We start from the raw sequence: 13767 nt of genomic DNA on the forward strand, positions 1-13767 counted from the left end.
TTATTTCTATCCTCATTGTCTCCTTGTATTTTTGTCCAGCACTTCCCGTACGTTTTTTGGGATGTGCCTTTCTAATTGCTGTTGTAGGTCAGTCCCTTAAAGAGGCTAACGTGGACACTAGCCCACATTCTCCTGATAATGATTGAAGTGATGGACCTCATTCCCCCGCTTGTTTTGTAAAAGATTGCGTTTTGACACTGACATTCGTGGGTTTAATCCCACATGGCTCAACTTTAAAAGATGAATAATTCTTTTAATTAAAGGATAAGCCTGGTATCGAGTACAAAATGTAATCACCGGCGGATTACCAGCGGCATGAACATAGCCACAGCAATTAGTCCAACAATTAAGGTTTTAGTGCTGGACAGAGATGAGAGCGCTCCGGTGATGTGTCATAAAATTCATAGAGCTGTTAGGACGCTGCGAATATGTCGGTTGCAGCGTTACAGCTTTGCGCCTGCACGGGCACTCGGGGTGGTGGTGGTGGTGGAACATGGCGTCCCAGTGGACGGAGCTGCAACAGCTGTTCTTGCCTGGGCCCGGTGTTTCGCACAATATGATCGCTCCATCAGCAAGCCCCGCTCTCCAAACAGGCGCATCTGCATTCCTCAAACGCGCTCACAAACAAACAGGGGGGGCCGCGCAACAAATGAGCGACCTCCGAGAGGGGGCCCAGCAGCCAACCCCGGGGAAAAATGTCAGCCGTTCACTTTAATCACCGATGTTGTTAATCAATACAGCCACTTTGTGTCTTTCAATTAAAGTTGTATTTGCAGCAAATGTTTGCATGAATCTGCCCCCGTGTTTTTTTTTTTCTTTTTTTCTTTGTTTTCTTTTCATTAATGGAGCCAGTTGGGGCCGGGGAATGGAGGTGGCAGCTGCTGATGACCCGTCACGATGGGGCACTTGTGTTTGTAATTGCATTTCGTCACCTACAGAGGGTGTTGAGAATCCTTGTTAAAAGCTGGGGGAAATCTCACAGTAACAATTATTGTAGAGCAAATTACCAGGTAGGCAATATCTACGCTGTCAAGAAAGGTTAGGAGAAATGAGAGGAAGAAGATGGACTATTCAGACATTCATCATGGCCATAGTTGCCACTTCCAAATTGAAAATTGGAGGGAATGCATCCTTCCATTTTCTCAAAATTTGAATAAGTTAGTTCTGATTATCGCTGCGATTGACAGAGTAGCCTGGATAAATAAATGGAATGCTAATTAATTTCTGTTCTGCTGTCTTAGATTCATTCACACACGTTACAGGATGCGGCCACGGGTGCGTCCGGACCAAACCGTCCCACGCCAACATGCACGTGAACGAGCACGCGCTAGACGCACGTGAACGCGTATTAATGGATCTCATCTGGCCCCGGATGGTTTTGGGAGGATTTCTTCATTGGCACTGGCTGCAGTGGTTCCATTGCACAGCGCTGCCACTTGAGAGCTTCCTTCGACCATCTGTCTCTTAACTGGGTTTTACATTCACACCACGCACTGGGAAACGTGGCTTCCTCCTTTTAATGGGAATGTGAGGCAACCGTAAAATATGTATTTTCTCTTTACTCCGGGATGCCGCTGGAGCCAAAAGCATCGTCCGGGTTCATCTGCTACAGCGGTGTCCTTTGAATTGCATTTATGGCTAACTGTAGATTGAATTATTGAAAAGCTATTGTTTTGTTGCTTGAAATCAGTGAAGCAGTAAAGGGGTTAAAGCCAGAGAGTCATAAAAACCATAAGCAAGAGTGTGGAAGAAAAAAAAAAATCCACTCCAATCAGGATTAGGTCAATATTTAGCCTCTCGCCACAACACAGGATTTAATAGGACATGCTCCATGTGTATTTATGGATTGAAAACATCTGCCGAAAATGGAAAATGGTTTAAGCGTTATTGATTCTGGATTTTTAAAAGTTTTTCTCACTTACACATAGGTAACTTTTCAGTGGAGAGATTTTGGAGCGTGAACTAGTTTGGTAGAAAAAGTAGGCCTGAGTCCAACAGGAAGCGCTGCTGCTCCTGTGGGAACAGTGGAAATGTCGTGTGACAGCTTCAAGGTCCAGTAATAAAAGGCTCCTCTCACTTGTTCTGAAGCGTCTTTTACCATTTAGTTCTCCTACAGTATGATCACTTGAGTCATTTCTTTAATTTTCATAATTTATTCGTCCTCTATAATTTTGGATTTGATATTTTAGGATGTTAAGTCAACCCTAAATGTATTCTCCTTTTGGAACGACCTTCATCTGCTTGGCCTTTCGTCTTGCTATATTTGCGTTGTTTTGACGTTGTGTCCACCATTTTGTTAGCGACCTTTCGGAGGCTTGCTTAAGATCTGTCACCTGGTAGTTATGTTTTTTGAGAGGCCAGGGGCTCGGCATGAAGACACTGCCACACACTTCAAGAGGGATTCTTTTTTATACATTATTCAAGGGAAATTCTACCACCACAGCATTGCCTCAAATTCTCATTTACTCATGTCATATTATATTTTTATATAGTAAATAATATTTTTTTGCTTACTTATAAACTTACACTAACACACGCATGCAAGAGGATTGTCATCAATGTGTAGCCAATATTATACACTTTGATTACTATTGGGAAGATTAGAGTGCTGCATCATATTATATTGTGTATTTTTTTAACTGCAAAAGGTTTCAATAATTTCCCTCTGAAAAAAAGTTATATTCCACCAATGGCCTTCAGAGGAGAACATTTGTCTGCATATGAGTGTATGGATAAAAGGCTTTTTGGTTGCAGGCGTCATACTGTATATTCGTGCATTAAACTGTTAAGCAATGCTGCACACTGCCTGGCTGTCTCTCACCGCAGCGTCTCTCTTTAGTCATTTGCAAGCTGTGGCCATTGTTGATTCAAGGTGAGACCCGATATCATTGCCACATAGGCTTGTGTTTTTATTGTTGTTATTTTCAAGAATGGGCCCATTTTGGCATTTAATTGAGGCTCATGGGCTCGGCTGGGAAACGGCACACAGGGGAATAAGACGTCAAGTGGCTGAATTTCCACAGCCATTAACTGTTCCACACTCAATTAGAATGCATAGGATCCTGACATTTCATAACTTATGGGTCTCCAGGTTGACATAACCCGCCGCTATAAAAGGAGCCACGTTCTGAAGACACACAGCCAGATACTTACACCCTCTTTGAGATTTAAACGATCGGACATGTCTGCAGAGCAAAATCAAGGCTGGTTAAAAGGCATGCATGATGTGATAAAAGTATATTTAAAGCGCTCCGTGTTATTGCCGGCGTTTCTGTGTCAGTGTGGCGTAAACCTATCGTGTTCTCCGTCTCTTCACTAACTATCAAAACGGTTCGGTTTCATGGCGGCATTCTGGTGTTTCCATTTTAAATAAACTATCTTGCACACCAGAGATATAAGGAAGCAGGATACTTGCATGATGCAACATAAATATGAAACATGAACGGCAACAAATTGAGCCAATTTGTTGGGAAGCTATGAGGTGTCTTGGGAAAGGTGACAATCAGAATTATGATGATAGAAATGTACTTTGATTGCTGTTTAATTTTCTTTGGTGATCTCTCACCGTCGCTGTTCTTCAGTCTGAAAACAGACAGGTCCTATTTGCCAGGTAATTAAATACAGGCCGCCGAGGCAAGATTTAGCTATTATTTCTAATATGTTGTGTGCCTATAAAAAGCACCTTTTCCAACACTACGATTGCATTCATTTATATCTTGTTATTTTATAAATGCTTTTTCGCAGCTTTAATTTATTCTAAGTGAAGGCAAATTTTCAGCACAACCATCAGTAACCTAATTTAAAAAGAATCTGCTGCAATCTGATAGGTTACCAATTAATTCAAATTGATTGCCTGTATAATTTAGTGTATTATAAAGCCCAGTATTAAGCTTTCATTATGCCGGTCATGGCTGTTTGCTCCTTTGAGTTTTCCCACTTGTTTTTCTTCATAACACTTAAAGGTAAGAAAGCCTGTTTCATCCTTAATCACTCAGATCATGAACACCAGCGTGTTATGTGGAGGTGACGGGTTTTAAGAGCGCCACTGATCATAAAGTACCCAACATGGATTAGGAGCGGAGCGTAGGGATTGAAGTCAGAGGTTAGCGACAGATCCCACTTCCTCTGGGTTCTACGTTGGTGGCCAAGCCATAAACTTAAAATAGGTGAGGCCCTCTGCCGTGACCAGCAAAGCACCATCAGCCGTGCGTCCAAGGTGGAGCCTCCTACAGGTCACTGCTGCTGTGACTCTCCACAATATGACAGATTAACGACAACAGGTTGAGCCCTGCTCTTTCGGGGCCGCCCACAATCTCAATTATGTCTGTATTAATGTACACTGAACAGCCACAATGGCAGGGCCATGGACGGGGTAAACACACTTGCAGGAAGCAGACTCGTGACAGGATAATAAAGTGCCATGATTGATTCAGCTTGCTGTGAGCCAGATCGGTTTATTGTGTGGGAGGAGTGGTACCAGATTGTAGGTTTCTGTGGTGAGCTCTCTGTTGTCTTGGCTCAAAAAGGGGGAGCTGAGGCTGGTTGAGGGACTTGATGTAAATGTCATGGTTTCTCATAACGGTTGTATTTTGATTTTCTTCCACTAGAGCTATTGGCTCGCTTGCTCGTTTTTGTCTTTAAAATCACCGAAGTATTATTACACAAATGTTTGTCAAAATGCACTTCAAGTCACAAAGATAAGTTTCAGATATCAGATATTACATTATTGGAGGATTGGTACTGATGCAATAATGCCCAAGTATGTTTTTTGTCGAAATTTCTGCAAATTCAAGAATGCATCATATTTTTCTGGTTCAGCGTTATGTTTTATGTTGGACCTTAATTTGCAAAAGTAGAATACAATACTACAATATTTCCTTCTATAATGAATTGGAAATAGTAAATACTCATTAAAGCACATGCATTATTGTATTTTAATACATACTGGCTGCATCAGTTCTGCCCCCTTTAGTTATATTTTTATGATGCTAAATTGTATAAATTTTAGAAATGATATGGCCAGCAGGAACTGTTTGTCTGTGCCCATACTTGGAAAGAGAGTTAATGCATATTAATGGGCCCCGTAAAACAAACTAATTGACTATTCCGGATCTCGCTGAGTTGGGGATCTGCGAGTGACATTGTGCAGCTCCAGGACCTCCACCAGACTGCTTTTATTAGCTCTCTGAACTGGGATGTAGGTCAGGCCATTAAAAGCAGGAAGGGCTTTTCTCACTAAATATCGCAGTGACAGACTCCCATTTGACACCCCGATCTGTGAGGTGAACAGCTCTACGTCAGGAGACGTCATTTGTGTAGATTGCCACTCCCAAAAGTTAATCCCAGTTTAAAGCGATTTAATTGAGCACAATAAAATGCAGCCATATGCATCCCATAAACAGCGTTCCATATGAGTGCAAAGTAAATATGCCTTGAAAATCACTTTAATGCAGAACCAGTCTCACACCCAAAGGCTGGTTATGTACTTTGGTCAATGATTGAAACAAAGCCTGCATTTATTTTTTTCCTGGTATGATCATTTTAATATTAGATAAAGAGTTGCATATTAGGAAAAAAAAGCCGATCTTTTTACTTCTTCTGTTGTTAGAGACAGGAACAAAGCTTTGGGAGCCTCCAACATGGATCATACTATTTAAATCATGAACTCACGCATCATATTTTAGAGCTATGGCTGGAATAAAACCAAACTAGACAGAACATTAAATCACCATCTAAAACAGTAAGTAGTAGGGCAATAATATTTCAATAGGGGGCAGCGCACTGCCATTACAGATTGGCCTTTAAATCATATTTAATTGCTCTTTTGTGTGGTAGTCTGTAACTGCAGTTTTACTGGAGCTTGAAATGCAACGTTCTCCTGATATACTTTACTTTGTGCAGCACATGCAATCTGTCTATCAAATCCACTCTCCATATGCTGTCCTTAACAACCTTCTGTCTGCTGAATGTAACGTGAACATCTTTGTTAGGCGTTAGAATAAAACAGACAACGGTACATTCTGGTAATGGATCACAGTATGAGGTCAAGCAGATTCCTCTAAAGTGGCCGGCTCGTTTTTTTTTTCTTTTCCTGTCATCAGCTGTGGGTGGCTTTTTACTAAAGTGTCATAAGCCGTTTCATTGTAAATCTCGGTGACCTTGAAGTCACTGGAAAAAGCACAGATCCGTAAACCCATCATCGCACGGCTGCCCCTGTCAGCCACGCTCCTGTTCACACAGTCACAGCCGGCATTTCCTGATGTTAAACAGAGGGCGGAAAGCAGAAAACAGCTCGGTTCACACAAGTGTTTATAATAACACAGCGGCAATATAAACTTTATCTCAAATCCAACCGATATTTCGCGTTGTAGCTCTGCTCTTCGGGGGTTATTTGATAAAGCAGCTGTTCATTCGAACATTCCTCATTGCAGGACATCCAGTGGCTATAGAGGCATTACAGAATTAGATGAAAAGTCAGGGTAGGGTCTAATAATATTGCAAGCCTCAGCGGTTTGTGGACCACATTCAACTGGACTGCTCACCAGCTGCACAAAGATCAGTGCTTTTATGGATTTGTTGAAAAATCAATTTTTTGGACCGCTAATGTCCTTTTATATCTTTGTGAGATAAATAACACTGCATTTCTGTGGGAGGATTTTTTTCCCGTGGTATCAAAGATCTTTCCGTCCACCCCTGTTGTGGATTATTGGGCCGGCTGCTTGAAGGCTGTCCACACGCCCAATGGAGCAGGTTCTCAGGTTCTCAGGTTCCCTGTTCGACCCGAGCAGGTTGAAGAACTCACAAGCCCAGTCTTCTGCAGAGCTGCGGTTCGTCTGCAGGTCTTTAAAACCTGCAGGTCTTTAACCCGGATTCAGTTTCCACCTGATTTTGCACCTGTTCTCTGGTTTTCTCAGGGAAAACAACAGCTATCATTATGTACAATGATCACTGTTGTGATTATTAACTGTGCCACCAAGGAGAAATGGCACCATAATGGATTTATTTTAGCTTTACTGGCTATTTAGAAATAGTTTTCTGCTGATTCTTTTATTTATACGGTAAAGGTAGTCTGCTTGCCCAACTTTAATCTGGATTTAATCTAATAACATGGGCAGTAAAGTAGAACACATAGTACAACAATTTGAATCAATAGAATGCCCTTTTTTATTGTACTTAATTAAAACAGCAAACCCACCACAATGTAAACCTTTCATAAAGCCTTTATGGCAATTTGAAGAGGAAAGCAAATTACACGCACACATTTTGTTTCTAATAAATCTAGACTCATTGCTAAATTACTCTCAATAGGGTTAACTTTGTTTTCAGAATATGCATCATACTGGAATTAAGTGCAACACCTAATGCAGATAGCGTGTCAGAGGTCACTTGTCTTGTATAACATTTGTTCTCAGGTCTATCACGGAAGCTTTTGATCTCATTGAGAAATTGTGTGGATGGATATGTAACACTTTTAAACTCCATCCTGCAGGATTATTGGAGTAAAAATGACTGTTGGTGAAATAATTTTCTTTAGTTCAGTCTTCCAGGTAGACTTCTTTTCCTTCTTTCGTTTCGTACCCACAGACTTAAGCAGGTCGGCATCGCTTTATCTCCATTTCACGCAGGCTTGCAATGAATGAAAGCCCAGTCAGTAAGTAAGCGGGATCAGAAATCACAGGTGGGACACGGATGAACTGTATCCCTGCAGGCTGTGTATCCTTGGTCTTGACAAAGAAGGGAGCCTCGGTAGTTCTGTGCAGCATCCAGATATGGAGATTAGCATGGAGCCATCAGCAGCGCTGCAGTTCCTCCCTACCCTGCTTCTCCTGTCAGACCGCCTCCTCCCTGCTTGTCAGGAGCTACGACGAGAAGCTGTAAAAACCTTTTCCCCTCTCCTTAACAACTGCAAAACAACACGCACACACCCGGGATGAGGTGCCTGCTTTTCTGAGGCCTCTGACAGGACGTGCTGCAGGCACAAATTGTAATTCATAAAGGTTAAGGGGGTCAATGCCTTTTATTACCAGTCTGAGTGCATCCAGCTTGATGGGGCGGGCATGCAAATGGAATGTCTCAGAGTGTTCTATGCAAGACCTCAGACAGCGAGTGCGTGCGTGCTTCTGAATGGGAGGAAGTGGAAGGTGGTGGTGGGGGGCCGGGGTGGCTGGGCGGGAGGGGGTGGGGGGTGCGTGAGATCGGGCTGCTCTCTCCACCTCCCTCAGCCATGTAGGACCACACAGCCGCTGCCCGGTTAATTAGACAGTATGACATTGACCTCAGGTAGTTAACGGCCACTTTGATATGTGCCGCCTTGCAATTAATATATTGTAAATCCTCATGTTTTATCATAGGGCTAGCTCTGACCTATAAGTGTCTGCATTACACTCGGACCTACAATACATTCTTACATCTTACATTTGCATTAACACAACTGCAATAAACAGCAATGTGAACCTGAAGATCTGCGATGTCAGAGTTTTGTTTTCAAAGCTCGGTCCTTTTACACACACATAATTAACAGGAAGATTAAGAGTTCCAGACCAGGTTCAGGTACTGTACCATAGAAACAAGATACAAGTATAATTATTATTGCTGTTGCATCAACAATGTAGTTATTGAGATGTACAACGAGAGCAAATAACGAATTTTACTTTATGTTGCGCGTGATATTTTTCATCTCTTTTGTGCAGTTATCGTGACCCCTGCAATGATCAAATTAGACCCTATTGCCCCCTCTGCTGGACCTCTATGGAAATTACCTTCTTCTAGATGGCTTTAAGATATGTTTTTCTCAGTCTCCGGCGGGAAAAAGCTTTTAATGATGCAATAAACATTTTTGTGATAAATGCTGGACACAAATTATATATTTTACCAGATTATGTGATTAAAATTTTTGTTTTTTTACAACAAGAGTTTGGTCTGAGCTTTGCAGTGGTAATCATTAATTAAACACTTAATAATGTATTAAATCATCAATAATAGGATATTGAAAGGTAACTTTTACAAGTGAATGAGTTTAAATAAACACAGAAAACAAACTTGGCTAAGAGAACAACAGAACTGAACTGCCAAGAACAAATTAAATCGCTAGTGGATAAAATGATAGAATACATCATAATAGGCTGAATAGAATAGAGTGGAAAAGAATAAATTGGAACAGGATACGATGGAATAGAATAAGCAAACGGATGGAATGGAATAGAATAACATTATTTTTGAAATGCGTAAGACACTCCTGCATCTTTCTGCATTTCATGTGATCCACTGAATCTTTAGAGTGTGGCTTAATGTTGGCCATGAAACTGAAAAGATCATACCTGAGGAGCCACTGAGACCTTGCTCTCTTGAAGCCAGCATGCAGTAAAGGCAGACTCCCTGTGCTCATTACCTTTCCATCACAGACCAGCTGCTGTGGAGTCATTCATCACGATTACAAATCTGCCCCGGTGCTGGTAGCCTACAGCTCCACCATCAGCCTGTGAGACGCACAGGCTGGGCCCTGAGCCACCGGTCCCTTTGGGCAGAGTGTTAAATTCACAACACAATAGGTGATAGTGGCAGACAGCTTGTGTTTTGAGGGAAAAAAATGAAATTGAAATACTGGTTGAAATTCTTTTTTTTTCAGTAGCCTGTTCGACAAAAAAGAAAATGTCTCTTTTTCTTTGGTGTCATACTGGTTTGATGCCCATTACAATATGATTTAAAACAGTTTTGAGAGAGTTTTTGTCAGCTTAATGTTTGACCCCGTGCTACCCTCAGGAATGTAATACTTGAAATCGACCCTCATTCCCCCAATTGAGGCTATGTTGGCAGATATTCTTATACTATCCGTGACAACTTTAAGTATGTTTTATCATATAGATGAATTGAAAACAAAAAACGCATGAATGTCTCATTCTCAGAGATTGTTTACGTGGTTTTCTATCCGTTAATACTTTCCTTGCTTGTCTGCAACACTCAACCCCATAAAACAGGTCACAAACATATATTCTAATTTTAAAAGGCCAAATGATTTACTGGTCATTGTAGTTTGTATTATATTACTCCAACAGGAGAAATGTGAGTTTATGAGGTACTAGCATTGGCTTGAGCATGGTCATTGATAAGTTTTAAATAGCTTTTTGGAGAAAAAACACAAATCTATATCAGTCTCTGGCAACAATAGTACAGTGCATAGTATAGTGTTTGTTTGATCAGTTTATTGGTAGTTTTGATGTTTCATGGCCTCACTTCACAATAACAACAATCCTCATATTGATAATCATTAGCTGTATTTTCCACATGTTACCAACTTTACATGGTGCTCATTCAGATGCCTATTTTAACTAGCTGTGCTCCCATACCTATTTTATCCTTATCTTAAACGATTTTCTCTTTAAGATCAAATATCTTTGGCTTACACTCGAAGTCGTAGAATCAGATCAACAGGAGTTGCCAAACGTATTCTATATATATATTCTTATTTATAGCAACACAAGGAAGCCGCATTTATCAACATAAATAGACCGTGAGTGAACCGTTTGTGTTAATGACCACTGCTGATTTTGTGATCTTGTTCAATAAAGTTTCTGTGAAATGACCTGCCATTGTCATCATCCGGGCATTTACATACGTCACGACGCGCATGCGCACTCTTCTACTGTGTTTCGACCTCTGCAGTCGGTAAGTGTGTAATGGCAGTTTGAATGAGGAGCATATCTTCACAAATCCCTTTTCATCCTCTCTCTTAACTTCACATTGCAGCTCACAAGTGAGGATAGCATGCAAGATGGATGTTTATGTGCAAATGAATGCCTTTATTTTCTCCCTGGATCGTTTTTACAGCCGTTTGACCTTACTTCTCTTCCTTCCTCAGGGAGACCCGGGCTTCAACTAGATTCGACCGAACCGGTTAAAACATCCTAAAATAGAAAATGTACGCCTGTGCAAAGTTCGTCTCCACGCCGGCTCTGGTGAGTTTGCTTTTACGGTGTGTTTTTCCTGCTGCGAGTTTAAGTCCTGCTTTCTGAGTACCCCAGATTAATCCGGTGGGCCTCGGGCTGAACTTGACTGTAACGTTAGCTGACTGGCAAGGGTAACCAGTATACAGACTAGGCTGGCTAGCTAGCTAGCTAGCTCTTGCTAAAGCACACCATTACTTAACGTTACCTACTTTTTAAACGTGTGCAGTGGTGATGCTAATAATTGAAATGCACGCAAGCTATCTTTAAAACTGCCAATGTCTTTGCTTTAGCTTTTAGTGATCATTTTCAGTAATGGCTGTTAGCTAAGGTCATCACAAGCCATTGTTAGCCGATTTCTATTAGTGCATAGGTCTCCTGAAATGTCCTGCACATGGCTGTTCAATTGATCCACAAATTATCCCAATTGTCTAGATGGGTTTCGTGTGCTCTGATAAAATGCAGCCCGTGTTGTCAAGTAGTTCTCCAAGGTCATATTTCTGTTTCTAGCACCTCTTGCAGGCTAACACGGTTAAATCACAGTGGGACCATTTGTAAGAAAGCCTCCTAATCACGTAAATTGTAGTTTATCGGCAGAAAAACAAAAGGCAAACTCGTGATTCACTGAGCGCACAAGAATGTATTCATACACAAGTCATAGTGTTATTGTGGGCACTGCTGTGAATGACACTGACTGACAAAGTGACTTTAGGATTCCTTCCATCTGCTCAAACTGAGAATAACTACCAACGTTATGTTTTAATGTTATCGTGCTTTTGTGTTGTTTTGTGTGACTAAACTTGTATTGTATGCTGTTACTTCAGGTCCGTGCTGGTTCCCGGGCTCTTTACAGACCCCTCTCTGCCTCAGTGCTGTCCAGGCCTGAGCTCAAAACAGAGGTGAGAATAAAGTACAGCCTATTTACTGGGACTGCAGCTTTCATTTTACTACTTTATTTATAGTACTCAATTTGTGTCGCTGATTTTTCAACCCACTTTTCCACAAATCCCAACTCATTCACATGAGATGTTTTTATTGTGACAGTTAACATGGGAATTCGTACTTGACAAATTTAGTCTTTAATGATTCCTTTATCATTCGCATGCCTTTTTGTTTTAGTGCTACTTTGGATATACAACTTTCTCTATTGTCATATCTCAAGTCGAAGTTACGTTTTTTTTTTTTCTTCTCTTGTTGCTCCAGAGCAGTGTTGCTGTGATGCCACAGAGCCCCCTCACCCAGGCCACACTGAGGGGCTTTCAGACCAGCGCTATCAGCAGGGACATTGACACTGCTGCCAAGTTCATCGGAGCTGGAGCTGCCACAGTCGGCGTAGCTGGATCTGGTGCTGGAATTGGGACCGTGTTCGGCAGTCTCATTATTGGCTATGCTAGGTTTGTTCTCAAAAGCATACACCCTGAAAATAGTAAAATTGACTCGATTACAGATTTCCGGTGCATGCTTTGTTTTTTCACTACGCATTTTTTTTTGTTTTTTGCAGGAACCCATCCCTGAAGCAGCAGCTGTTCTCATATGCCATCCTGGGATTTGCCCTGTCTGAAGCCATGGGACTGTTCTGTTTGATGGTTGCTTTCCTCATCCTGTTTGCTATGTAAAACTCTGCTGTCATTCAACACTTTCATTACAGATGTGACTACATATTTTATTGTGGCTACCAAGTGTTCCGTGTTGGTGTCATGGAAATGTACATTTTCAAGACTTTCAGACACTCTTGATACGCAAAGCATGTATTGTACAAATGTAAGAAATTACGCAATTAAAATACATGTATTTGACTATTTAACAATGGCGCTAAAGTCTATGTCTGAAATATAACCTTTCGTGAATGTCATCTTTTCTGTGAAGCAGCTGCATTGGCTTGCCTTAGGTTAGCCTTGTTATCTTAGCACATCACATAAGATTTCTGGGTTCCACCTGAATTTAATCTTGGTTTAAATGCAGTTAAATGGTACTGTAATTAGGCAGCAAGTCAGTGCTTGCTTTTGTAAATGGCTTTAAATAAATCTAGAGGATTTAATTGAGCTAAATAATGGGTTTTGAATTATTTGTTTAACATGCTGGGTTTGTGATGGTTTGCTCTGTAATCAAGCTGGACTGAAATTGAAACAAGTGAATTCATCTTTTTAATCATAAAACTTTTACTGTTTGAATGACTTTCACAAAGAAAAGTAAAGTCACCAGCCGGGAACGTCACTGGATTCTCCAGATAGAATATAATGAATAATACTATATATATATATATATATTTTATTTTCATTTGTTAGACAACCTATTTAAAAGTGTCACCTTTTGGCTTTGAGTGTCTTTAGATAATTGTTCCAAACATGCAAACTATTACCAAATCACAGAGTAGATGCCAAACAACACTAACCTGTGGTTGACAGTTTTAAGATGTTAAAAGGAATTGAAACTAAGAATATGCTGCAACATCTTTTAACAACTCAACAATAGCATTCTCCTGAACACATAAATCAAACTACTTCTTGTATAACTTATATAATCAATAGTTTATGTATGGGGATGCTCACGTTGAGAGATAACTGATGTTTGCATATTTAAGTTACACTAACAACACTTTAACAAGGTGTATGCAACTCTTATGAATATTTGTTCACTTGAAACCTGCACAACATGTGAAAGAACAACATTCTTATTAAGGGAACTACAAGATTCATTTAGTAATTATACTTATGAAATGAAATATATACATCTCTAATTCCATGCTTTTATAACAAGTACAAAGTATGTGGTCCTAATGAGGTAGTTATTGAAAAATCAAACAAAAGAATTGTTCCGTATATCTTAA

The 13767-nt window shown here is 40.6% G+C and overlaps 1 protein-coding gene across 2 annotated transcripts; it reads left to right on the top strand.

Annotated features, from left to right (window-relative positions):
- Positions 1 to 10521: 10521 nt before the first annotated feature.
- atp5mc3a (ATP synthase membrane subunit c locus 3a) lies at positions 10522 to 12982 on the top strand. 2 transcript variants are annotated; one of them, XM_037489422.2, is made up of 5 exons: positions 10522 to 10662; positions 10856 to 10952; positions 11765 to 11839; positions 12144 to 12334; positions 12442 to 12982. In XM_037489422.2, exons 2-5 carry the CDS (start codon positions 10914 to 10916, stop codon positions 12554 to 12556), a joined length of 420 nt encoding a protein of 139 aa, XP_037345319.1. In that variant the 5' UTR covers positions 10522 to 10662; positions 10856 to 10913; the 3' UTR covers positions 12557 to 12982. The 2 variants fall into 2 exon arrangements, with proteins under 2 accessions (XP_037345319.1, XP_037345320.1); XM_037489423.2 differs by having other exon boundaries at positions 10619 to 10750.
- The last annotated feature ends 785 nt before the right edge of the window (positions 12983 to 13767 follow it).

Source organism: Pungitius pungitius, chromosome 10 (genome assembly GCF_949316345.1).
Source record: "Pungitius pungitius chromosome 10, fPunPun2.1, whole genome shotgun sequence".
Lineage (NCBI taxonomy): Eukaryota > Metazoa > Chordata > Actinopteri > Perciformes > Gasterosteidae > Pungitius > Pungitius pungitius.

Coding starts and splice junctions, on each gene's coding strand:
- atp5mc3a (XM_037489422.2), top strand. CDS start 10,914: ATGTACGCCTGTGCAAAGTTCGTCTCCACGCCGGCTCTG. Junction 10,953..11,764: donor TCGTCTCCACGCCGGCTCTG/GTGAGTTTGCTT, acceptor CTGTTACTTCAG/GTCCGTGCTGGTTCCCGGGC. Junction 11,840..12,143: donor GGCCTGAGCTCAAAACAGAG/GTGAGAATAAAG, acceptor TTGTTGCTCCAG/AGCAGTGTTGCTGTGATGCC.